Below are 25317 nucleotides of genomic sequence, written 5' to 3' on the forward strand. Positions count from 1 at the left end.
CCATGTCTGTGGAACTCTCCCCCCTTGAAATATACGTGGCTGTATCATTGTCAGCTGTTGAAAACAGCTACTACTTGAGTCATACGGCACTTTAATCTGCATTGTATTAACCACTGGCCCTGTTCATTTTTGAGAGATGCAATGTGGTTTTGATTTGACGATGTTATGCATTATTATGGTTTACTGTGGAATTTCACACACTCTGCTGTGAGGGCACCTGTGCTCTGAAAGGTGTTTTCTTTTGACATCTTAATCTAAATATAAATAAATACATAAGCCAAATTAATTTCCATCTGGATGCCTAGATTCTGGACTGGCTTCAAGTCAGAGCTGGCCCTAAGCTTGCAGCGATGACATCTTCACCATGCTGCAGGGCTGAGAGGCCTCAAAAGGCCGAGCCCAATTCAGAGTGGGTCCAGATGACAGGACTAAGGGTCCTATCCAAAATGCCCCAGAGCGGCAATTCCATGTCCAGCAAAACGAGTCCTTTTTCCATGTGTGTACACTCACACATGGAACAATGAGGAAAAAAGCAGATACAGATCTTCTCTTTCTCTCCAGGCCCATTTGTCTTCCAGGTTGAGGGGGAGAGGGCAGAACAAGTGTGCCAACTCCATCTCTGCTGCCATCCTTGTTGCCCTCTGTGAGTAGAAGGATGACCTGAGCCATGGAACCCTCTTAAAGTGTTTGCCTTCAGGGTCAGTTCAACGCAAGAAAGGGAAAAGTGGGGATGATGATGACGATGATGATGATAACAACAACAACAACAACAATTTTATACCCTGCCCATCTGGCTGGCTTTCCCCAGCGACTCTGGGCAGCTCCTGACAGAATATTAATATTAAAAATAATAAAACAATAGAACATCAAATATTAGAAACTTTCCTAAATAGGGTGGCCTTCAGTTGTCTTCTAAAAGTCAGGCGGTTGTTTATCTCCTTGACATCTGATAGGAGGGCGTTCCACAGGGCGGGCGCCACTACCGAGAAGGCCCTCTGCTTGGTTCCCCTTGGCTTCACTTCTCGCAGTGAGGGAACTGCCAGAAGGCCCTCGGAGCTGGACCTCAGTGAATGATGGGGGTGGAGGCACTCCTTCAGGTAGCCTGGGATGAGTGCAGTAACTCCATTTAATGCCATCCCCATCACAAATTTGAGAGCAGAGGGCCCAGCTAGCTTGCTTGTTCTCCCACTCACATTTTGACTTGACTCAGAAAACAACTGCCCTGAATAGGGCATCCCTCTCTCATAGTGCTAGAATATGTGTGTGTTTGTGTGTGTGACCCAATGAAATTGATTGGCAATGGATTTGGAGTGGACAAAAGCAAGTGCTTCTTCACACAACACATTCCTAATTTATGGAATTCAGTGCCAGAATATGTGGTAATGATCACTAGCTTAGGCAGCATTAAAGGTTGCAGACACAGGGAAACAAATCAGGTAATAAGCACCGGGTGAAGACATCCATGCCTTTTTATGGGGGTTGGACCAAGTCAAGGAGGACAGAACTATCAAATCAGCTATTGGCCTAGAGCAGAGGTAGGCAATAAGGCCCATGGGCCAGATGTGGCCCAACTGCCTTCTCAATCCGGCCCATGGACGGTTCCGGAATCAGCTTGTTTTTATATGAGTAGAATGTGTCCTTTTATTTAAAATGCATCTCTGGGTTATTTGTGGGGCATAGGAATTTGTTCATTTTTTTTTTTCAAAATATTGTCCAGCGCACCATATGCTCTGAGGGACAGTGGACGGGCCCACGGCTGAAAAAGGTTGCTGTCCCCTGGCCTAGAGGGCCACGCAGAACCTCCACGTTCAGTGGCAGTCTGTCACTGAATACCAGTTGCTGGAAAGGCAAAAGAAAAGGAAGCCGGAAGCCTCGTTGACCTTTGTGGAAAACATAGGTTTTAAAATAAAAAAATGCAATTTCTTCTTTCAGTGGGGCAAAAAGTCCCCTGCTGATATCATGGCATCACAGTCGGGTACCCAAAGGAGCATTCAAAACATTTTAAAATGTTTTAAAATTACAACTTTTGGGGGTATCTAGGGATGCCACAAACATGTGTTTGGAGGGGTGAATATATCCCGTATACCAATCCCCCGCCGTCTTTCTACAGTTGTAACTTGGTTTTCAAACGCCTTGGGAGTCAAACGCTTTGGCTCCCGGACGATCAAAAACTGGAAGTGATTGTTCCAGTTTTCGAATATTCTTTGGAACCTGAATATCCGATGCAGCTTCCGTGGCTTCTGACTGGCTGCAGTAGCTTCCTGCAGCCAATCGGAAGCTACGCCTTGGTTCCCAAACGTTTTGGAAGTCGAATGGACTTCCAGAACGGATTCTGTTTGACTTCCAAAGCACCACTGTATTTGGTTTGTCCCTTTGACAAGGAGGAAGCCTTGTCCTGCCCTGCCTTGAGCTTGACACTCCAAGTCTAAGCTTTGTTTTACCTTTGATTTACCTTTGATTTGAGTCCAGCCGGTCTCTGAAGCTCCCACTTTGTGGTCTGGATGGTGCCGTCGCTGGGCATCGAGTGAGAAGCTTTCCCCGTCTGCAGGATCTCAATCAGTGTGGACTTGCCCTGGCGCGGAGGACCCACCACAATCATTTTCATCAGGTTGCATTTCTCTGCTTTGCGTAGCTGGGCTCGCAAGTAAGCTAAAATGGTCTTGGGGCCTAGCAAGTGAAGGGATGGAAAAATTGCTTAACTGATTACAGCAGTATAAGAGGGATTTGCAAGGATTGTTCTAACACACCTTGAATTAAAGAGCATGGGTGGGGACAACAATTCCCAATTCAAATAGAAATGTTTTTAACGAGGAAGCAAATAGCCTTTGGGGCTGATTAGGCTGGATTAAAATGATGGGGGTGGGAGGGAAATCTCAAGTGGATGCTCTAACATGACCTTTAAAAATGAACATGAATGCGTACTTAATTCATCCAGGCCAAGGAACTGTAATTTCTAATTGTGGACTTATTTATAAAAGTATTTTTATGCTGCCACATAGGGGTAGGGGAGAAATTCGATCCAGTTCACATTTAAATGCAAATCTATCAAATGCACACTTTCTGAAACAATATGAGATCCAAAACACAGCCATCCTTTGAAACCCACACTTATTCGAATTTTGCAATGCAGCTCTCCAAGCAAAACAATGTATACAAAAATGCATATATCAGGTACATGTGCGAGTAAAAGCAATTTCAGTGAAAGCAACCTGTAAAAATGCATTACATCAGGAGAAACAGCTTTGAAAGAAATGTGTACGTTAGTTCAAACCAGTCTCCTCCACCCCTAACCACCATATCGCTGATATGTCACTTTAAAAAACACTTTCACATAAATAGTCAGACAAAAGATAACAGTGCAAAATAAAACATCCATAACCACATCAGCAGCATCCCTAAAAGTGCTGCTGCACGTGCGACACAAAATATGTGCAGCACAAAAGGGACCTTTATGACCTACCTCATGACAGAAAAGGGTTGCCCTGAGAACAAACTGATCAAGTCGAATTTGGATCGCATGGAAAGGTTTACAATTCCACTTTGTAACAACGGCAGCCTGGACAGATTCCACCCTGTTTTCTCCACCATTCAATAATAAATTCACCCAGGCTGGTTTTGGATTCTCTCTCTGTTCAAACAGCTGATATTAATAAAACCACAGGGAGGAAGCAGACTCACCCTCTTTTCTGATCTCTGCAGGGAGGTTGCCAATATTTAGCTCTTCAATATCCAGCTGCCAAAGATTAACCAGCTGGCCAAGTTCAGGAGGAAGTTCTTGTATGCCGGCGTTACTGCGCAAAAAAAACAACAACACACCCATCCGCCAATCAATAGCCTTCCTTGAGAGGGGTATCTACATGATGGTGGCCACCAAATTTTGACATGATGGTGGCCACCAAACATTTGAGGTGAAACGTAAAGGGCTCCAGCTTGGGTGTAAACCTTTAAAGAATTCAATTGGAAAGAAGTGATCGAACTAATGAGATTTCTTGGGGTTTGGGGCCACACAGAAAGCATTAATGTAAATGTGTTGGCCAACTTGCCCCTTGCCAAACTCTGGATGTCCTGTTAGATAAAGTTTGAGGCAGGTGAGGAAATTTCTGGAGTAATGGGCAAAACTGAGAATTACCACCCATTTTCACCGAAAAGCGAAATTATGTTTGCTTTACATCGCACCTTCCATTAATGAGTCAAAAGTGACACAAGCTGTTCTCCTTCACTCAGTTTTATTCTTTTTACCTCACAACAAATCTATCAGGCAGGTTAGGCCTGGCCCATGGTCAGATTCTGATTGGCCCAATGATGGTCACTCAGTGAGCTTCATGGCTGAGGGCTGAGTTGAACCTGTGAGTCCCCAGTCCTAGAGTTGTTAGAGGCCCTTGTTCCCCCTCACAGAACTACAGTTCCCAGGGTGGTTTAACAACCAAACCCTCTCCACATGGAACTCTGGGAACTGTAGCTCTGCAAGGCAACAGGGGCCTTTTAATTACTCCCAGAATCATAAAATTACAGTGGTACCTCAGGTTAAGAACTTAATTTGTTCTGGAGGTCTGTTCTCAACCTGAAACTGTTCTTAACCTGAGGTACGACTTTAGCTAATGGGGTCTCCTGCTGCCGCCACACGATTTCTGTTCTCATCCTGAAGCAAAGTTCTTAACCCGAGATACTATTTCTGGGTTAGCAGAGTCTGTAACCTGAAGTGTCTGTAACCTGGAGCATCTGTAACCCAAGGTACCAATGAATAGAGTTGGAAGGGACCACGTAGGTCACCTAGTCCAGCACCCTGCAATGCTGAAATCTTTTTCCCCCAACGTGAGGCATGAACCCACTACCCTGAGATTAAGAGTCTCATGCTCTACCGACTGAGCTCTCAGCAACATTAACAAACCACAGCTCCCAGAATTCTTTAGGGGAAGCCATGACTATTCAAAGTGGTATCATAGTCCTTTAAATGTTCTGTGTGAATTAAGCCCTAGTCAGACACGCTGACTAATGGGCGGGCAACCTTTTTTCTTTTTGCAGAGTGCCGCAATCCCCCTCAGAGATAACCTGTTGAAATATACTCTGAGTCGAGTGTGAATTTCATGCTCTTTATTCAGCTCATAGTAGCAATGAATGAAACTTTCCCCAAAACGTCTAAGCTATATATACATTATTTACACAATGGCTCCCGTGTGATTGGCTAATTCCGGGCTGCTCCTGTAGGCCAATCAGGTTGTGGATTCACCTCCTCCAGAAGCCTGATTGGCTGCTCCTGCAGGCCAATCAGGTCGCTGATTCACTTCCACCTGGAGCTGGATTGGGTGGCTCCTGTGGACCAATCAGACTGCTGCATTCTGGATCCTATTATTCTAGGATTCAGCTCAGTACATAACATCTGTCAAGGGCCAGAGATGTGCAGGGCCAGAGGGAGGAAAGTGGGCAAGGTCAGCCCTTTTCCTCTCTCTCCTCCAGCAGTCAGTCAGATATCTCCTAAACTGGTCACTGGCAGAGGGCTTTTGAAATTAGACCAAGAGGCACAAGCTGAGGGGTGCAGGTTGTGCCCCTGTGCTCTAGCCAGTGCACCACACAGGGAGGATCAGATGAAACATTCAAGGATTATCAAGGGATAGCAGCAAGAGTTTCCATGACACCAGCCACCTATCCCACAGTGCGTGATACCTGAACTTACTTTCCCAAGTAAAGCTCCGATAAGCCTTTCAGAAGGCAGACTGACTGCGGGACGGAGTCTAGATGGTTGTCATTGAGACACAAGACTTCCAGAGACTCGCACAGGAATTCAGGAAACTCCAAGTTGGAACCTGGGGAGGGGGGAAAAGGCAAACAGCAAGCAAATGTGGAAGATGAATGCAGATGTATGAAGTCGCGGGCAGTTTGTTTAACAGAATTTTATTTAGCCAACAGAATTTGCATGCCGCTTAGCTGTAAAAATGTCTAGGTGGTTGATGTAAATTAAAACACATGTTTTATGTAAACTAAAACAGAATACCTGGGTGGTATTCAATTAAGTTCTACTCCAGAGCAGCCCACTGAAATTAATGAACACATGGCCATTCATTTCAGTAGGTCTACATTGAGTAAAACTTAGTTGAATACTATCCATTGAAACTGTTGACAAAAGCTGAGGATTAAAAACAAGTTAACTTTTTTGTGTAAAATATAGACAAAAACCAGCAGTTTAAAATATATGCATAATAAAATTACATATTGAAACACATATCATCTTTACATATCTGGGTAGACAAAAAAGGATTTTAGCAGGCTCCAGAAACGGTACAGCAAATCATTTGAACTGCTATAAGGCACCTTCCTGTGTTATTTATTTTTTGTCAATCATTGTGTTCATTACAGTTGATTGACCAAAAAACAAAGCGCAAAACATAGGGGGCTGCTTCAACTGGAATGCTAAGTTAACCTCAACAGCTCACTTGCTCCTCTGGTGAAATGTTTTGCACTGGTGGAACGATGTAGCACAAGCAAATACATAAGCAGGTGATGGGTAACTTCACTGCACAATAGACTGTTCTGTCCGTTGTGCCACGAGTTTGTTTCTACTAGCAAAACCGATGTGATGGATTCATCTGTTGTGCAACAATAAAACTGACACGTTTTGCCTTTGCACTAGTGAGTTGCATTCAATGCAAAATGCGCTCACTGTGGACACACTGAAATTAATGAACACCACTTACTTGGGCCTATTAATTTCAGTGGGTCTACTCTTGAGTAAAACTTAGCTGGCTACAACCCTAAATCAGAATGTCAGTAGCACTAATTAATTACTGACACTGACAAGGTAGGAACTAATTTATCATAACTGGTCTGAGAGAGATGACATGCTGCCTCAGATATGTTGCCACCTGTTCGGTAATAGATCAGTCTTCTCAAGGAAGATACACAAAAGAACATTTATGGAAAGACCAGGAAACTGCCTCAAGAGAGGATAAACGATGCATTCTCTAACCCCTTGATAAAAATCTACAGTAGGAGAACACAGGAGAGCCTGTTTCAACCTCCGAATGCTTACAAGAACATCACACATTTTTTATGGCAGTCTTCTTCCACAGACAAGGCTCCCTGAGCAACTTAAGTCAGATGAATAGAAACAACAGCAAATCATTAGCAGTGAATGTGGGCTTTAAAATGGCCTATTTAAAGAGGTGGAGACAATGACAGATCGCCCTGCTGTCGTTCTCTCCCCTTGCTCACAGGGCAGTTGATTTTACATGCCTCTGGGTTGAATCCAACCAAGGCCCCATCTACGCTATGCATTCAAAGCAGCTAAGGCCCTTTTCCGACAGAGATGACTTGGCCACTGTACTCCATGCTCTGGTAATTTCCAGACTGGATTACTCCAATGCGCTCTATGTGGGGCTGCCCCTTGAAGACAACTCGGGGAAATGCAGCCGTCAGATTACTGGCTGGAGTTCCATCTACATCTCATATAACCCCGTATTAAAACAGCTGCATTGACTGTCAATTTGTTTCTGGGCCCAATTCAAGGTGCTCATGTCGGTGTTTTTAAAGCCCTAAACGACTCAGGTCCCAAATATCAGAAAGACCGCCTCCTTCCCTTCAGCCTATAACTTCCAGCGAATGCTCTTTCCCCTGACTTTTGATACTTGAGATGTATATTTTAAGGACCCACCTTATTCCTGTGTTTTGAAAGGTGTTTTAAACTTTAAAAAGGTGTTTTGAAAGGTGTTTTAAGGAGGTCACTATTCCCCTCTCAGGATGCGGGTGGCGCTGTGGGTTAAACCACAGAGCCTAGAACATGCCGATCAGGAGGTTGGCAGTTCGAATCCTGGCGACTGCGTGAGCTCCAGTTGCTTGGTCCCTGCTCCTGCCAACCTAGCGGTTCAAAAGCACGCCAGTGCAAGTAGATAAATAGGTACCGCTCCAGCGGGAAGGTAAACGGCAGTTCCGTGTGCTCTGGCTTCCGTCACAGTGTCCCGCTGCGCCAGCAGCAGTTTAGTCATGCTGACCACATGACCCAGAAAGCTGTCTGTGGACAGCTGTCTCCTGCCAACCTAGCAGTTCGAAAGCATGCCAAAGTGCAAGTAGATAAATAGGTACTGCTCTGGCGGGAAGGTAAACGGCATTTCCGTGCGCTGCTCTGGTTCGCCAGAAGCGGCTTAGTCATGCTGGCCACATGTATGCTGTATGCCGGCTTCCTCGGCCAATAAAGCAAGATGAGTGCCACAACCCCAGAGTCAGTCACGACTGGACCTAATGGTCGGGGGTCCCTTTACCTTTACCTATTCCCCTCTCAAAGATACCATTCCCAGAGTTCCCTGGGAAGAGGGAGCAGCAGTTCTGTGATGGGAATAGGGGTCTCCTAACAACCCTTGGGACGCGGGTGGCGCTGTGGGTTAAAGCCTCAGTGCCTAGGGCTTGCCGATCGAAATGTCGGCGGTTCGAATCCCCGCGGCGGGGTGCGTTCCCACTGTTCGGTCCCAGCGCCTGCCAACCTAGCAGTTCGAAAGCACCCCTGGGTGCAAGTAGATAAATAGGGACCGCTTACTAGCGGGAAGGTAAACGGCGTTTCCGTGTGCGGCTCTGGCTCGCCAGAGCAGCGATGTCACGCTGGCCACGTGACCTGGAAGTGTCTTCAGACAGCGCTGGCCCTTGGCCTCTTTGAGTGAGATGGGCGCACAACCCTAGAGTCTGTCAAGACTGGCCCGTACGGGCAAGGGTACCTTTACCTTTAACAACCCTTGACCTCTTTAAGATACTTCCCAGGATTCTTTAGGGGAAACAATGACTGCTTAAAGTGGTGTAAAACTGCTTTAAACATGTGATGTGGATGGGGTCTCAGTCAATGCACAAGAGGAATGGCTTCTGCTTGCACAACTGAACTTTCTTTCCTCTCCTCCCACTGTGTGCCTTCACAACTGCTCTGGGGAACTAGGGAAATCAGCAGAGCAGATTTTTTTTTCCTTTTGGAGGAAGTAGGGGATCATAGAATCATAAGAGTTGGAAGGGACCCTGAGGATCATCTAGACCAATGCCCTGCAAAAGCAGGAATATGCAGTTGTCCCATACAGGGATTGAACTTGCAACCTCGGCATTATCAACACCATGCTCTAGCCAACTGAGCTATCCAGGCAGGATGGAGTGGAAGTCCCATGGTGCAAGCAGAAGTCATTCTGCTCATGCAATGACTTAGTTGGACACAACTCTCTGTGAGCAGAGGAAGGGCAATAATGAAGAGAAGAATAGTGATGATAATAATTTTCATGCTGGATCCTTCTTGCAATGACCAATGGATTGCAACCAGCCCTCCCCTCCTCATAAGCTCCCACCCAGCCCTTCGTTCCCCACATTCCATACCCGAATCGGTGCCAGAACGTGCTCTGCTCCTTGTAGTGAAAAATGAAATCCGCTTAGTTCTGCCCCCTTCGCCAGCTCTGTAGGCAAATGCAAACAAAGACCAATGAACCAGAGAGCCCTCCTCTGTGGGACTGCTCCAAAACCAACATGAAGAACTCACTTTCCAAGCTGGTTCCTCGAGAGATCAAGTGATTTCAGCTGCCTGCAAGTCCACTTCTCCTGAGAAGGTAATGTGACTAAGCGGTTTCCTGAGAGCTTCAAGGACACCATTGCCTGAAAAAGGAAGCGACAGTTTTGGGGGGTCAATAATGGATAATCGGTTAAAAGTTCCAGTAGTTTCACACAACAAAGGTAGAGCTGAGAGTTATCATCATCATCAACAACAACAAAATAAACTTTTTTTGAGCTTAACCTGAACCATTGCAGGAATCTCAGTCCACTCTTGGAGATTAGTTGGCAAAATGGACTACCTGATCTTGCCATCCAAGATGTGTGGGTGCAACGATTTTAATACTCTTTAAACATTGTTGAACGAAGCAACAGATTTTGCCATGACTTAGCTCATCCACTTCCTCCTTCCACCAAGTTGAAATAACAGTAGAGTTCCAATCTCTGTTAAGCAAGCTGAAATCTTGGCAGAGAGAGCTTTCTGAGGGAAAACCATCAGAAAATTTCACCTCTTTCTCTCCTTCGAAATATTTCGCTCCATAATTTGCCTCTCACAAAAAGAATGGAGAATTTTGGAAGGCTTTTTTGCTTAGCCTTCTGGATGTTGTTGGACATCAAATCCTATCAGCCCCAGATGGGATAGTCAATGATCAGGAATAATGGGTGCTATAATTCAACAACATCTGGAGGACACCTCGTCGGCTACCACTTATTTATATGGTATGGTGTTTTATGCAATGACCTGAGCAAAAAACAGAGAAGGGGATGAATGATCCCTGCCCCAACAAAGAGCAGAACCCTTAGGGTTCATTTTGGTTAGGCATGTGGACTAAGTGGCACTGTGGTCTAAACCACAGAGCCTAGGACTTGCCGATCAGAAGGTCGGTGGTTTGAATCCCCGCGATGGGGTGAGCTCCCATTGCTCGGTCCCAGCTCCTGCCAACCTAGCAGTTCGAAAGCACGTCAAAGTGCAAGTAGATAAATAGGTACCACTCTGGCGGGAAGGTAAATGGCGTTTCTGTGTGCTGCTCTGGTTCGCCAGAAGCGGCTTAGTCATGCTGGCCACATGACCTGGAAGCTGTCTGCAGACAAACGCCGGCTCCCTCGGCCAGTAAAGTGAGATGAGCGCCACAACCCCAGTGTCATCCACGACTGGACTTAACGGTCAGGGGTCCCTTTACCTTTATACCAGTGTAACAGCATTGGTAGTTTGCAATGGGAATTAGGAAACTCATATTCTAGTTCAACAATAGGTTAACTTGTGCTTTAACTACAAATTTCTCAGGAAATTCAAATTCCATTTCACAGCTGTCAACATCTGTACCTGAACCATTGATTTCATAGGTCTTTTCATCTACAGAATGACCCTATATTTTTGGTCAGCAGCAAAGAATATCTCTGGAGAAGAGCCATAGTATAGCTTAATGCTATGAAAAGAAATGGTCTTTATGCTATGAAAAGAAATGGTCTTAGGTTCAATCCTTCACACTTCCAGCTGGGAAGGACTCCTGAGTGAAACACCATGAGAGCTGCTGCCAGACAGTGTCAACAACATTGACCTAGATGGCCTGATGGCCTGACTCGGTTTAAGGCAACTTCCTATATGAACGGTATACGGTAGTCATATCAGACTCATGATTTCCCTGGATCCCCAGCTGGTGAGACACTGCAAGCTTGCCAGGGACTCTGGTTTCTAAATTACTGCGATTCTTTTTGCACTGCACTGTACCAGTAGCATAATGTATGACAGCATAGCAAGAGTGGTGGCACAGAGGAAAGATAAGCCCAGGAAAAGATGCCACAGCAGCACCACCTAGTGTTCCAAAGGCTGGACTGGCATGTGCCTTCCTGGCCATGTATTTGATTCCTTCAGGGAAACAAAGCCATGTTTATGAGAGCTGCTCAGATCCTATGCTGTCTAATGCTCAGGAATCCAAAGCCAGTTTATGCAGCCAACTTCAGCCCCCCCACACCATATTTACTTGAAGGTACTGCACTCTTTTTTTGCCAAATTATGTCAAGAAAATTAGGGTGCACATTTGATGGCGCAAGATTCACTGTAGTCATATCAGACTCATGATTTCCCTGGACCACTAGCAGGAAAGTATGGGGTAAACTGGAAAATATGGTTGCTGGAGAATTTGAACCGAAAACAGAAGTGAAAATTGTTTGCTCGTTTGTCCCACATCTGAAGTGGGAATCAGGCCAGAGAATATCAATTGCTGTTGTTGTTTGTTTTTCAGTCTGTAAACAATCCACAATCAATGACTCCTCCCCACCCTTTAAATTTGTGTTTCCTTAGTATTGAAATGAATGGTGTGGAAATAATGACTTCCTTAATTATGTTAAATCTCTAACTTTCATGATTTATGTTAAATAGTGGAAAGCAAGATGGGGGGGAAATGTACTCTTTGGCAGAGATCAAACTGCAGTGGAACGGAAACAGCACTGATTGTGACAAAGACAGCTGCCTTCTGACATCCCTGCTGGAAATACAGGCATATACTGGACCATTCTGAGAGGGGGTAGCTTTTCCCCACATCAGCAACACACAAGGGCTGCAGTCGCCACAACCACCATGAATGACTTCACCATTTCTTGTTCCAGAGTGGACTATTCAATCCCAATTAGCAATTAATTCCCCCAAAGGACAGCTGGGAGCCAAATGGAACAATGCTGTCTGAAGGAGGTCTGAGAACACACACACAAAAAACCTCCTGCAGGAATTCATTTCTTACATTTCTATCCTGCCCGCTTTCTAGGGAGGTTTGAGGAGGTGTACATGCTCCTCCCTTCACCTGGTTTTATCCTGTGAGGCAGGTGAGACCAAAAGATAAGGAGTGGTCCAAGGTCGCCCAGTGACTGTCTGGGTTGAGGCCCTGATTTTGGTTCTTCCCATTCCTAGTCTGATTTTCAGAGTGGTGGCTAACCCATGGCCTTCTTGCTGTTGCCAAACTACAACTCCCATCATTCCTGACAGGGCTGATGGGAGCTAGAGTACAGCTCAAGTTGGAGGGCCACAGTTTGGCTACCTTTGCACCAATCACTAACTCTGCACTGGTTCTCTATAACTAAAAGGTAAAGGGTCCCCTGACCATTAGGTCCAGTCGTGGCCGACTCTGGGGTTGCAGCGCTCATCTCGCTTCATTGGCCGAGGGAGCCGGCGTACAGTCATGTGGCCAGGATGACTAAGCCGCTTCTGGAGAACCAGAGCAGCGCACAGAAAGGCCGTTTACCTTCCCACCAGAGCGGTACCTATTTATCTACTTGCACTTTGATGTGCTTTCGAACTGCTAGGTTGGCAGGAGGAGGGACCTAGCAATGGGAGCTCACTCTGTCACGGGGATTCGAACCGCCGACCTTCTGATCGGCAGGTCCTAGGCTCTGTGGTTTAACTACTACACTGGTATTGTGGCTTTAGCAAGCTAGATTTTGTAGCCGGTTCAAAAGGTCCGTTCGGAATCCTATCACGCAGCGCACCCTTTCGACTGAATTCCATCTAGGTTCCTCTGCCACTCTAGGGACACAAAAGTAATTGGGGAAGTGATTATATCTACATTTACTCTCTGAAATAAAGAAGGCGACCAAAAGCGTAGTGACACTTACTTCGAGCTGGAAGAGACACTGGGGAACTTCTTTCAGGGAATTATCAGAAAAATCCACTTCCCTGAGATGATTTTTCCAGAAAACAGCCAAAGTATCCGGGAGGAATTCGATTGCATTTCTAGAGGCTTTGCAGCATTTCTAGAATTGAGAGGGAAACGAAAGTCTGTATGTGGACAGAAATCCCCAAGGCATGATCTACTTTTCAAGGGAGCTCACTGGGCAGAATCCCAATTCTAGCGCAAGAGACGTGGCATCCCTCAGCCAGGCCAAGCAATTCACGTGCCATCTTACAAGGCCTCGACTGCAGTTCAGACTTACCAAGGGACAGGCCCATGGCTGAGGAAACACCTTCAGGTTATTCCTGGATGCATTCAGGACATTCAAGGATTTCAAACAGTGGAGAAAAAGGGTGGGCAGCTCTGACAACTTATTGTCAGAGATGTCCAGCTCCTGCAGCTTCCTTAATCCAATCCAGTTAACTGCTAAAAAGAAGAAAAAAAAGAAGAATCAGAGGAGGAGGAGGATGAAGAAGAAGGAGAAGGAGAAGGAGAAGGAGAAGGAGAAGGAGAAGAAGAAGAAAGGAAGATTTTATGAGAGGGTCTTAATTGTCATAAACGGGTAATGAAATTATTCATTTTCTTTATTTCCAATTATCTGTATCCTGATTTTCAGATAACAGGTGTCTACTAAAAGCAGCTTGTCTCAGTAAAAAATAAATAAATGAGACTAGCTCTGCCATCAGGCTTACAAAACTAAAAGAAAAAAAGACAGGACATACAAAAGGAGTGGAGAGAGAAACTAAACTAAAAGGAAGTTGGTAGCCTGCAAGGAATTGAGGGATGAGGAGAAACATCTCCACTGCACTGTACAAGCACAAGACTGCTGAGCTCTGGGGCTGAATTAGTGGTGCTCTGGGGCTACATCATAAAAACCCCTATGAAGTAAGGTGTTTGGGACTTCTTTAGAGAAAAGGCAACTAAGCAGTGACATGAAAGAAGTTTATAAAGTAGCACGGAGAAAGCAGATAAGGAGTTGTTCTCCCTCTCTTAGAACAGTAGACCCTGGAAGCCGAATATTGGAAGATTCGGGTCAGAAAAAGGAAACGATTTATTCACACAGTGCATAGTTAAAATGATGGAACTCTCTCCTGCAGGAGGCAGGGATGAACACCAACTTAGATGGTTTTAAAAGAGGACTGAGGATAAGACTCCTATGTTCTTATGAGAAGCAGGAGAAAACACAGCATAGTGCCAGAGGACTCTTGGCAAGAGATCAGCAGTTCAGCAGTCACCCTGCACAGGTAGTTCTGTCTTGATGGTTTCATCACAAATCTACAAGGTCTAGTGAGAATGCCTGCAAGGTTTACTGGTCCCCACCCACTGGCTAGGAAGATTGCACGGGCCAACTGGAAATTCATAGCTAAGATGCACCCACCATTCTCTGCATCTAATAACTTTTCGAGATAATTTTTTGAAGCCACAAGCCTTTGGAGTCTGGAAAGGTGAAGGAATCCAGAAGGAAGAATAAGGAACCTGTTGCTGGAAATGTCGATCTCAAGCAACCTGTGGATTTAAATAAACACAAAAGATAAATCTGCTATGTATTTTGGAAAGTTGTTTGTCTGTTTGATATGAATTAGGACTGCACTGATTTTAACCACTGAGTACAAGGCTGCATTTTGGTTTGGTTTCTTAAGATTTACCAAGCTACCAGAAGGCATCACGTGATCCCTTTCATTATCTGTGGGACCAAGAAACGTTACTGGACTCCAGATCCTATCAGCCCCATCTAGCGAGGCAGTTGCCAGGGATGATAAGAGCTGGAGTCCCACAGCAGCGGGAGGGATACAGGTTCCCCAACCAAGACATGGTACGTACTTTGTGCAGATGATTCCATCTGAAGAATGTACATCAGGAAGTTGGTTTAACCGGTTCTCAGCAAGGTTTAGTTTCTGGAGGTTTATCAGCCCCCAAGGGATAACAGAAGGGAGGGAGGTCAAGCAATTGGCAGAGAGGTCCAACTCAGTTATCTGGTGGGAAATGTCTATCAGCCATTCGAGATCCACCCAAGGAAGCCCAAGGTTCGACCAGTTCACAGAAAGAGCCTGGATGTGAAAGAAAGGTGAAGGTTTTAATGGGAATCATCAATGACTCTGACTGAAAAGCATAAAATGTTGAATCTCTGGGATGCGCCCAGGCCGTTCAGCTGCTTGGTTAAGCTAGGAAGGTAAGAATGCTGCAATTTTGCTCCAACCATCATAATCAGCACTGTTTTCATGCTGCTCTAGTTTGGTTCCCGACAACCACTAAGTTACGTGTCTCACTGTTCTGCTATTTAACTTATGAACCTGTATGTGGAAATCACATTCGTTTCAGTGCAAAGGAAACAACAGAGCAATGCAAAGAACACAATTATTACTTGTAGACTTAAAAATGTGAACAAATGCCAATTGAATACACTTGACTAATTTCTGCTCTGGACTACAGACGGACATGCAAACTGATTGCTCTCAGCTTCGCAGTCGCCAGTAGGGAGATGGAGGCTCACCAGGGCAAACATTGGCCACAAGTGCTGGGGCTGATGGGAGTTGTAGTTCAGCAACATCTAGAGGCCCAAAGGTTTCCTATGCCTGCTCAAGCCGGTCAGCCAGCCAGCCTGCCCAAGCTGCAAGCCTTAATGGAGGCCAGGGAAAGTCATCTGACTCATTCCAGCTTATCAGGACAAAAATAGGCCTATCATGGGGCATCGTGACTGATCTACTGTGCGCTCAAGTCTTCACGCTGTGTTAAAGCAATGAATTAAAGAGACACTTTTTTGGGGGGGGGGAGGGAAGTATGGGTGTATCTGAGGCCAGAAAGGCATGCTATTAGCATTACCAAGTGCAAGTCACTTAGTTCCCGTTGTCTTGTGATATGCAAACACCTACTCACTGTCTTTGCTGGGGCATTCCCAGGTAACTTGATTGTTTCTACAAAGTATTTACGAAGGACTTGTTTGCTTGTGCTGGGGCAGTCCACCAGGACATAGGAAGAAAAGAAGGATCCATTCTCAAGCAAGAAGGCAGCAACCTTTTCATGTCCTAGCAAAGAAGATGGAAGGGAAGAAAATTAACACCCGCGGGCACATTTCAGGCTATTTTTAAAGCAAAAATGCCATATATCCCAAAGACCTGCGTGCACACTATATAGCTAAAGCACATTTAAATCACAAGGTTTCCCTCCCCCCAAAAATCCTGGGAACTGTGGTTTACCCATCACAGAGCTACAATTCCCAGCACCCTTCACAAACTACAGTTTGAGAGAAGCTATGTGCTTTAAATGTCTGGTGTGAACACAGCCAGGTAATTAAAAAACACCAACTGAGAGGCTCGGTGATAAAAAAAAAGAAACCTCTATGTGTCAAATACAGTGCGGAATGGGAAACGGTGCAATTTTGCAGCCCCAGCTGCCAACCATCTCTTCTTTTGCCCCTAAGTGGGAATGCGAAGTTTTTAAAAGGGAAAGGAGACCACAGATCCCACGTTCACATACAGTAGAAGAAGAAGAAGAGTTTGGATTTGATATCCCACCTTTCACTCCCCTTCAGGAGTCTCAAAGCGGCTAACATTTTCCTTTCCCTTCCTCCCCCACAACAAACACTCTGTGAGGTGAGTGGGGCTGAGAGACTTCAAAGAAGTGTGACTGGCCCAAGGTCACCCAGCAGCTGCATGTGGAGGAGCGGGGACGCGAACCCAGTTCCCCAGATTACGAGACTACCGCTCTTAACCACTACACCACACTGGCTCTCGTACCTGCTTTCATAGCTGCATAGAGTACCTTTACAGTACCTGCTTTCATAGCTGCATAGAGTGGCAAACGTGTCAGAGCTGCAAACTCGTTCTTTCTCAAGGCATAGCTGTCGGGGTCTGCTTTGTATGTCAGCACTAAGAGCTTGGCTATGTCCAGGTGGCCCTGCTGGCAAGCCATGGCCAGCATCCAGTTCAGGAGCTGCAACATGTTTGCAGGACCTGTTTTTCAAAAAACGAGCACAAGCACAACTACGTCAGCCTCTTGAGCGATTTACAGGCAAGAAAACGCAAGGGGGGTGGCTTTAAGCAACATCGCCCATAAACAGCACACCTGTCAATTATCTTGTAACAGGACACCCAGGGCTATTTGCCATCTCAGTAGCCCTAGGACTGCCAGCCAACAGAATAGTCTGGTTATCAGGCATGGAGTCTGGAGCCCTGTGAAACTCGACTTTCAATTTAAATAAATACGACGTCTAGCTTTGGGGCATGATCACGGTAAAATTTAAAGCACTATCCTGTCGCGGGCTTTCCCCAAGGAATCCTGGGAACGGCTGCTTTGTGAAGGAGCTTCCCTATTAAACTGTTATTTCAATTTACTGCTGCACTGTTTATACATACCTTGCCTTGTAGGAAAAGCCCTCGGAAGGCTGCTCACAGCGTGGAAGGTAAAACTTAAAACTAAAACAGGTGCAATAATACATAAGGGGCCACAAATAAAACCAGTTTCATGCCAAAAGGCCTATTGCAGCTGCTTACAACCTTTTTATTAGCCAGCCATTTTAATGACTACTGTGTTCTGCTTTAAATGGTTTTTATATTTTAGAGTATACATACTGTTGTAAACCTCCCTGATATTTTATGGAGAGGGTGGTATATAAGTCCTTCAATAAATAAAGTGCTTGGCAGTTTGTTGTTGTTGTTTTAAGTCAGCGGGTCCACTTAAATGTGTTAAGAGAGGTGGCCAATCAGAGCTTTAGGATAGAGAGACTTCTACTATGTGGGCCACCACGAAAAAGGTCCTAACCCTGGTATTTATCAATCTCATTGAACTTAGTGGTGGTCCAGGCAGCAGGGCCTCCAAGGCTGAGCTTAGGGGCCCAAGCAGGTTCAAATCCTTAATGCTTAAAATGGTAGAATGCCTAAAATGGCTGCTTGGTGGGACAGAACTATCTAAAATGTATAGAAATTATTCATGTATGCTACTATAGCAGCAAGAATATTACTTGCCCCAAAATGGAAAAAAGTTGAAGTTCGAGCAAAGGAAGAATAGATGCAAAAACTTATGGAATATGCAGAAATGGCGAAACTTACTCAACGAATAAGAAATCAAGTTAACAATTCTTTAAATAAAAGAATGGAAATGGTTTATTGAATAATTACAGATAAATTATAAACAGATAAAAACATTGGCAGGATTATTGTAATAACCTGTAGTTTCATAACAGTATATATTTAAAGAAGATGAATAAATGAGCAAATTAAGTTAATCTGGATATGCAGACGATATTAAAAACAAATTTAAGGAACTGTAGAAAGAGGGGGAAAGAAGTCAAGTTTTGAAATGTCAAAATAATTGAAAAAATTAGTGAAATGTATAAAATCAGTGAAATGTATAAACTTGAAATGTATGAATAATTTTAAAATAAAATAAAATAAAATGGCCGCTTGGCAGAACAACAGTTCCCAAGGTCCTGTTTCTGAAAGCTCCTAGGGTTCAGAAAGATGGAACATAGGGACATGGGAAGCTGCTTGACACTGAGCAAAACCATTGGTCCATCTAGCTCAGTATTGTTTATACTGACTGGGGCAGCATCTATGAAGGATTTCAGACAGGGGACATTTCCCCAACCCTACCTGGAGATGCTGGGACTTAAAAGTGGGACCTTCTGCCTGCAAGGTGGATGCTCTACCACTGAACTATGGCCCTTCAATGGAAGGTACGAGAGGCAAAGTAGCTTCAACAAGCACCTTAAAGGCTAATGGGATGGGCAGGAGAATAACCTACCTTGAAAAGAATCCAGCAGTTCTTTAGCAACGTCTGTATGCCCAAAATATGCTGCCACAACAGCTGGGTTATCGTCGTTGGGTTCCAGGGGCAAAGTCACGCATGCTTCTTTCAGCAAATACCTCACGGTCTCAAGGTCCCCATAGGCAGTGGAAAGACTCAAGAGGAGGCCCTGGTTTGGAGAAGAGGAGTGGAATACATAGCACATGAGCCCAAATGAACCAAAACACAGAGATTTTTTTGTTATTCACAAGCCATAGTGAAGATATATCAAAGGTAAGAGCCTGTTGGATCAGGCTGATGGCCCACACTGTTCTCACAGTAGCCACTCCCATGCCACTGGGGAACCTAGCACCTGAGCTTCTCCCCTCCTGTGGAGACGGAGCATAGCCATCATGGCTAGTAGCCACTGTTAGCCTTATCCTCCATGAATTTGTCTAATCCTCTTTTAAAGCCCCCTAGATTGGTGGCCACCAATGCCTTGTATGGAAGGAGGTTCCACAGTTTTTAAAAATCTGTCCTGAATCTTCCAATATTCAGCTTCGCTGGATGCCCACAAGTTCGGATGCTTTGTTTGTCTCACTACCTACTTTCTCCATAAGATGTTTTGTGGGGATGGTGACGTGGCCCAGATTTTCATAAAATGGCCTTCTTGATCTCACCAGGATATACTGACATGAGGAAGCTGTAGCTCGCAAGGTGTTGTTAGCCTACAACTCCCATCATCCATGACCACTGACCACACTGCCTGGGGCTGATGGGAGTTGGAGTCCAAACTCTTCTGAAAGGCCACTGGTTCCTCATCCTTGGTGGAGGGGTTGCTAGAGAAGAATCTGGAAGCGAGTAGGCCAAAGTAACCCACTGTGGGAGAGCTTAGCAGGGTTAGCCTATGATTTTGACCACAAGGGTAGAGGGGTATTTTCCCCGTATACACCCCTGCTGTTTTCTGGATCTCAATCATATTCTCCCTCAGAGTTGCTCCCCAGCGGGAAAAATAACAGGTCAACGGTGGGAAGGGTGGTCAACCCTTTCCACAATGCTGCTACTGTGAACAAAATGGGAGTCCTGCTGCTCTTAACTGCAACCATTGTGAAGTTAAATGGGCATGAGGGAATCGTGAGATATTGGCCTCATTTCCACCTTACAGTTATCAGGCCATGTTAAAAAGTCATGGCTTCCCCACAAAGAACCCTAGGAACTATAGTTTGTTAAGAGTGCAAGGAATTGTTAGGAGAACACTATTCACCTTACAGAGCTATACAGTGGTACCTCGGGTTAAGTACTTAATTCGTTCTGGAGGTCTGTTCTTAACCTGAAGCACCACTTTAGCTAATGGGGCCTCCCGCTGCCACCACGCCACCGGAGCACGATTTCTGAAGCAAAGTTCTTAACCTGAAGCACTATTTCTGGGTTAGCGGAGTCTGTAACCTGAAGTGTATGTAACCCGAGGTACCACTGTAATTCCCCAAGTTCCCTGGGAAGAGGGATTGTTAAAGCATTCTGGGAACTGCAGCTCTGTGAGAGGAATAGGGCTCTCCTAGGAAACAAGATTCAAGCGGCTGCAAGGTTATGCTGGAGATCCCATAGCAAATGTCTTGATTTGCAGAATGTACTCTTCTCGTCTTTCATTTTGGCGCAGAATTTTGACGGCTGTGCCCTTACCTTCTCCACTGCCGAGATATTCTCCTGACACGCTGCTTTAACCAGCTCCTGGGCTCTACCGAATTCTCCACTTCTGTAAGCGCCCTCCACAGTCTCTGTTGCTGGACCCTGGCCGATGGAGAGACCTCCAGCGGAGGACTGTCTGGCCCCCATGCCCATGGGATCTGCACACAGAGAGAAAGGGGAGAGAACTTTTATTAACTTAGAAGCCGCTTTCTGTGGGGACGGCCTCAAGGCTGCTTTTGATGTAGAACACTAAAAATGCAATAAAAATACAGGCAAGATGACAATATAAAACTGCAAATTAAAAAATGGCAGACAACAGCCTGCAGAAAGGAAAGACATGCAGGTAAAAAGATCTCAACGCAGGAGCATAGGAAGCTGCCTTATATGGAGTTGGACTATTGGTTCATCTCAGGACAGTACATCTCAGGACTGACTGGAGGGACACGGGTGGCACTGTGGTCTAAACCACTGAGCCTCTTGAGTTTGCTGATCAGAAAGTCGGCAGTTCGAATCTCCGCAATGGGGTGAGCTCCCATTGCTCTGTCCCAGCTCCTGCCAACCTAGCAGTTCAAAAGCACGCCAGTGCAAGTAGATAAATAGGTACCGCTCCAGCGGGAAGGTAAACGGCAGTTCCGTGTGCTCTGGCTTCCGTCACAGCGTCCCGCTGCGCCAGCAGCGGTTTAGTCATGCTGACCACATGACCCAGAAAGCTGTCTGTGGACAAACGCCGGCTCCCTCAGCCTGAAAGCGAGATGAGTGCCGCAACCCCATAGTCGCCTTTGATTGGACTTAACTATCCATGGGTTCTTTACCTTTACCTTTTTACACTGACTGGAAGTAGCTCTCCAGGGTTTCAGTCAAGAGGCTTTCCCACCCTTCCTGGGGCTACTAGATAGGAGATGGTCCACCACTGAGCTATCAAGTTTGGTGAGTGTTTGGGGAGGGAGGGAGGGAGAGAGAAGAGGACCAATAGCTGAGAGAAAGGAATAAATGTGTGCACTTTCAAATAGGGACACAAAACTGGAGGTGACACTTCCTTAAATATATGCAAAAGGTACTTTCCGACAGATGACATCTAATGAAACAAAGACGCCCTGGATCCTCACAGAGAGGCAACAAAAAGATACCCCACCCCACAACCTGGTGCTTTCCATATGTTTTGGACTACAACTCCCATCTACCAATATTCATATTTAGCATAGTTCTGTATTAGAGACACAAAGTTTTAATTACTGTGATGTTTTGACAGGCTTGTTTTACTGTGGATTCAATTGTGGGTGTTTGTTTTAATGTTTTGATGGAATTGCTTTAACTGCACATTTTAATTACACATATTTATTTTGCAATTGCTATTGTAAACCACCTAGAAGACACTTTGGCAATTAAGTGATATATAAATTAATTATTATAAACAAGAAATAATAACACAACTCTGACCAACCCCAGCTAGCACAGCCATATTAGCTGGGCTTGATTTGGATTACAAATCCTGTCATTCTAGGGATGGGGGATAAATTTGATTCAGTTCACTTTTAAAGGCAGATCTATCTAAACTGCACTTTCTAAAACATCCCAAGAACTGAAACGTAGACATCCTTTGAACTTTGCTCTTCTCCAACTTTTGCAATGCAGTTCTCCGGCATATATATTTGTGAAAATAACAAACGAAAACACATTTTACTAGGGGGAAATATGCTTTGCAAAAAGGTATGTGTGAGGCAAAAGAGGCACAAATACAAGATGGGTGACACCTGGCTTGAGAGCAGTACATGTGAAAAGGATCTAGGAGTCTTGGTTGACCACAAACTTGACATGAGCCAACAGTGTGATGCGGCAGCTAAAAAAGCCAATGCAATTCTGGGCTGCATCAATAGGAGTATAGCATCTAGATCAAGAGAAGTAATAGTGTCACTGTATTCTGCTCTGGTCAGACCTCACCTGGAGTACTGTGTCCAGTTCTGGGCACCACAGTTCAAGAAGGACACTGACAAACTGGAACGTGTCCAGAGGAGGGCAACCAAAATGGTCAAAGGACTGGAAACGATGCCTTATGAGGAACGGCTAAGGGAGCTGGGCATGTTTAGCCTGGAGAAGAGGAGGTTAAGGGGTGATATGATAGCCATGTTTAAATATATGAAAGGATGTCACATAGAGGAGGGAGAAAGGTTGTTTTCTGCTGCTCCAGAGAAGCGGGCACGGAGCAATGGATCCAAACTGCAAGAAAGAAGATTCCACCTAAACATTAGGAAGAACTTCCTGACAGTAAGAGCCGTTCGACAGTGGAATTTGCTGCCAAGGAGTGTGGTGGAGTCTCCTTCTTTGGAGGTCTTTAAGCAGAGGCTTGACAACCATATGTCAGGAGTGCTCTGATGGTGTTTCCTGCTTGGCAGGGGGTTGGACTCGATGGCCCTTGTGGTCTCTTCCAACTCTATGATTCTATGATTCATTCCTAAATGCATATATTAGAAGAAAGTTACATAAAGGCATTAAAAAATTACAAACTGTCGTTGAAATAAGGGGAACTGAACTCAAGAGTGGAAAAACGAGAAACAAAGAGAACCTGAATCAACAGATTCATCCATGCTTATATCAGCCCTATCTGGAGGGCACCAAGATTGGGAGGACCATGGCAAAAAAGCTTTAAAAAAAATCAGTATAGTGTTCCCGCCGTCTCTTAAAAGGGAGAGGGGCTCAGGGCGAGCTGTGAGGGGATACCTGAGGGGGTGTGAGAGGTGTGGGGCAAGGGAGACTGTCAAAGGGGTTGGCGGGGGCGGGGAGACAGGATTGGAGAGAAGAGTGAGCAGGGGCGGAAGCCACCGGACCATTGTAATAGTGGCATGTCAGCTGCTACAGGGCTCTTGGATTGGTTTTGCTGCTACTAAAGACTTGACAAAGCTACCGGTCTTCCACAAACACTCAATGGGCTGAAAGAAGTAGCTTAAGTGCAACCCCCTACTGACAAAGCAATAACCGCCATATGGGGTATTCTCCACCCTCGTAAAGCACACCCTAAAACAGGGGAAAGAGTTGGGCTCCATCTGCAGCTGTCCGCAAATACCCTTGAATAAGGCATCTTGGATTACTCATAAAGTCTGACTAACTCTTCCTCGTCAATTATTCAAAACAGAGCTCAGGTCACTGAGACAGCCGAGACCGGCTCCGGGGATTTGAGCCATTAAGCTGTGAAGGCATCAATAATCTCCCACACGATCCCCCCCCCGGGCCTTAGAGAACGTGGGAAGGACAGGATGATCTGTCAAAGCTGGGGAGCTGGCATTGGCTCCAGGTCTTTACGCATGGCAGAGTAATGCCCAGAGAGGCCGGCCCATAGCTGTCAACTTTTCCCTTTTCTTGCAAGGAATCCTATTCGGAATAAAGGATTTTCCCTTAAAAAAAGGGGAACGTTGACAGCTATGGGCCAGACTCCATTGGAAGAATCCGAATCCAGTGCCAGGGAGCTGAACCAAGGAAGTAGATGACCACACTAGGAACTAGACTTGGGGTGCAGGCTTCAGCGGGGTGCCAGCACCACCTTACCCTGAATTCTTGGGTAGATGCTGGGGTCCAAGGAAGTCTGCCCTCCTTTCCCCCCAGTTAATTAATTAATTAAATAATAATAATAATAATAATAATAATAATAATATATTATTTCTTCCCCAGCCACTCTGGGCAGCTCCCAACAGAATATTAAAAACATGCCAAAACATCAAACATTAAAAACTTCCCTAAACAGGGTTGCCCTCACATGTCTTCTAAAAGTCAGATAGTGGTTTGTTTCCTTTACATCTGATGGGAGGGCATTCCACAGGGCGGGCGCCACTACCGAGAAGGCCCTCTGCCTGGTTCCCTGTAACCTCACTTCTTGCAGTTTAGTATTCCAACACAGTGCCAGATAGCCATGTCTATCTGCCATTCCAATTTCCCACAATGCCTCAGATGTAGCATCTCTGTGTGGGGCATTATTGAAAATTTATATGGTAGCTGGTCTCTGTCAGGTTCTAACTGCTATTTCTGCCCACTGCTGACACAACATAAAAGAGCCCCAGTCCCTCTGACAGAAAAGGGACACTCAAATCTAAGGCTGGGCAGCAGGCAAAAAGTTCTGCTCTGTTGACCAGGTTAGGAGATGGCTGGGCTCCTGGTATGCATTTGCAAAACTATGCCAGGTGAAATCTTAAATTCCAGGGTTTGACTGAGAGTAGGTTGGAAGGAGGGTGGAGGCTGAGGTTTTATTAATATTACCAGGAATATAATGGATCTAGCATGTTAAAATTTGCAATGAACTTCAGCATCTGAAACAAATCCTTCACCACCTCTGTTGGCAAAGAAGCAAAAATTAATTGGGCAAAATAAGGAGAGGCATAAAATAAACTCTAGTAATATGATGCATCTTATGAGGATACATAGCTCCATTCAATGAAAACTTATCAAAATTCCAGTCCTCTCCTGCTCCTCACATTAACCCTACATACTGAAAGCTTTATCAAGAGATATCTTAAGCTTGCTACAGAAGTTGATCAGGCCCAGATTCTGGTGAGCCTCCAAGGACAACCTGTCATTTGGGGGCAGCTACCATGGACGCGGTGGCGCTGTGGGTTAAACCACAGAGCCTAGGACTTGCTGATCAGAAGGTCAGTGGTTCGAATCCCCACGATGGGGTGAGCTCCTGTTGCCCGGTCCCTGCTCCTGCCAACCTAGCAGTTCGAAAGCACGTCAAGGTGCAAGTAGATAAATAGGTACCACTCCGGGG

The 25317-nt window shown here is 45.4% G+C and overlaps 1 protein-coding gene across 3 annotated transcripts in view; it reads right to left on the reverse strand.

Annotated features, from left to right (window-relative positions):
- LRRK1 (leucine rich repeat kinase 1) overlaps nucleotides 1-25317 on the reverse strand; it is an 84491-nt gene that overhangs the window by 34220 nt on the left and 24954 nt on the right. For 2 of the 3 annotated variants that reach the window (XM_083411756.1, XM_083411757.1), the window contains 13 exons: nucleotides 20562-20725; nucleotides 18900-19071; nucleotides 16931-17110; nucleotides 16035-16183; nucleotides 14982-15208; nucleotides 14539-14666; nucleotides 13423-13586; nucleotides 13105-13242; nucleotides 9491-9603; nucleotides 9331-9407; nucleotides 5672-5801; nucleotides 3679-3791; nucleotides 2453-2667 (listed from right to left, as the gene is read on the reverse strand). In XM_083411756.1, coding sequence (XP_083267882.1) covers nucleotides 2453-2667; nucleotides 3679-3791; nucleotides 5672-5801; nucleotides 9331-9407; nucleotides 9491-9603; nucleotides 13105-13242; nucleotides 13423-13586; nucleotides 14539-14666; nucleotides 14982-15208; nucleotides 16035-16183; nucleotides 16931-17110; nucleotides 18900-19071; nucleotides 20562-20725 — 1970 coding nt within the window. The other variant, XM_083411758.1, reaches the window with a different exon arrangement.

Source organism: Podarcis tiliguerta, assembly GCF_965153285.1.
Source record: "Podarcis tiliguerta genome assembly, chromosome: 14".
Lineage (NCBI taxonomy): Eukaryota > Metazoa > Chordata > Lepidosauria > Squamata > Lacertidae > Podarcis > Podarcis tiliguerta.